The following is a 1,306-nucleotide window of genomic DNA, read 5'->3' on the forward strand; positions in this document are numbered from 1 at the left end:
TAAGGCACGTTGACAATGACTATTTTAATTTGACAACTTTCACGCCGACAGTGTACACACCAACTCTGTACCTGCTCGCCGCCAAGGAGGGAGGTGGGAAAGCCTCTCTTTATGGAAGAAAATGAAAACGTTCTCTCCTTGTCAAGAGCTTTCCGGTGATGAGCTTCTCCAGACCTGCCACCACGGCCCTGTTTCGCAGGCTGTATGTGACAGGGTTAAGGGACAGGGGTAGCATGACATAAACAGCAGAGAGAACGAGGTCGGGGGAAGGGAGAGGAGGCAGACCCTAACATAGGCTTCAGGTAGGCCACGAAAACGGTTAAGAGGAAAAGGAGGACGACCGCCAGGTGAGGCAGGCAGGTGGCATAGGCCTTGGCCTGCGCCTCGCGGATGGCGTCCTGGTCATCGCCGAGAAGACGCGCACGTAGGAGGCGGCGATGCAGAGGAAGCAACAGGCGTCCAGCGCGGCGCTCACGAAGACCAGCACGGTTTCCGCGGCTACCTGCTTGGAGCAGGAGATAGCCAGCAGCTGGGGGAAGTCACAGAAGAGCTGCCGCAGCTCGCGGGGGCCGCAGGACAAGGAGAACGTGCCGGCCGTGTGCGCAGCAGATGCCACGCCGCTGCCCAGCCAGGACAGGGCGGCCGCCCATGCACAGGTGCCCGCGTCCATGAGGACCGGGTAATGCAGCGGATGGCAGATGGCGGCGAAGCGGTCCACCGCCATCGCCATGAGCAGGAACAGCTCCGAGGCTGCCGAGAATGGCACCAGGAAGACCTGGACGCCACAGACCTGGAGCGAGCTGGAGTTGCGACGGCGCAGGGAGTTGGCGATGGTTTTGGGCACCCCGGCAGAAACGAGGCAGAGGTCGGACAGGGAAAGGTTCCTAAGGAAGAAGTACACGGGCGTGTGCAGGCGGGGGTCCAGGCTCATCACCGCCAGCACCAGGACGTTCCCCAGCAGCGCTGCCAGGTACAGCGCGGCGAGAGCCCCCGCCTGCAGGACCTGCAGCCCCCGCGGGCCGGGAAGCCCGAGAGCAGGAATCCGGCCGGCTCCGAGACGTTGCCCACGCTCGGCGCCGTCCTGCGTGGAAGGAAAGAAGCCTGATCAGCGGGGCGCGCTGCCCGGTCCTGCTGTCCATGCCCAGCCACGAGCCGCGTGCGCGCGTGCGCGCGTCCAATAATGGCTCCAAGTGTGTTGCTCTCCCACCAAAAAACAGAAGCGGGGCGGCCGCTCTGTGTTCCTGACGTCTGACGCGGTCTCTGTGGGTGTCGCTGGTGCTCTGCGGTCCGTGGTCCCTAGCGAAGG

The 1,306-nt window shown here is 63.5% G+C and overlaps 1 protein-coding gene across 1 annotated transcript in view; it reads right to left on the minus strand.

Annotated features, from left to right (window-relative positions):
- Positions 1 to 319: 319 nt before the first annotated feature.
- LOC102478586 (olfactory receptor 14A16-like) overlaps positions 320 to 1,306 on the minus strand; it is a 6,165-nt gene continuing 5,178 nt past the window's right edge. The window contains exon 2 of the mRNA XM_006166046.1: positions 320 to 1,081. Coding sequence (XP_006166108.1) covers positions 320 to 1,081 — 762 coding nt within the window. The remainder of the gene's footprint in view (positions 1,082 to 1,306) is intronic.

This window comes from Tupaia chinensis, unplaced genomic scaffold (assembly GCF_000334495.1).
Source record: "Tupaia chinensis unplaced genomic scaffold, TupChi_1.0 Scaffold144152_1, whole genome shotgun sequence".
Taxonomy (NCBI): domain Eukaryota; kingdom Metazoa; phylum Chordata; class Mammalia; order Scandentia; family Tupaiidae; genus Tupaia; species Tupaia belangeri.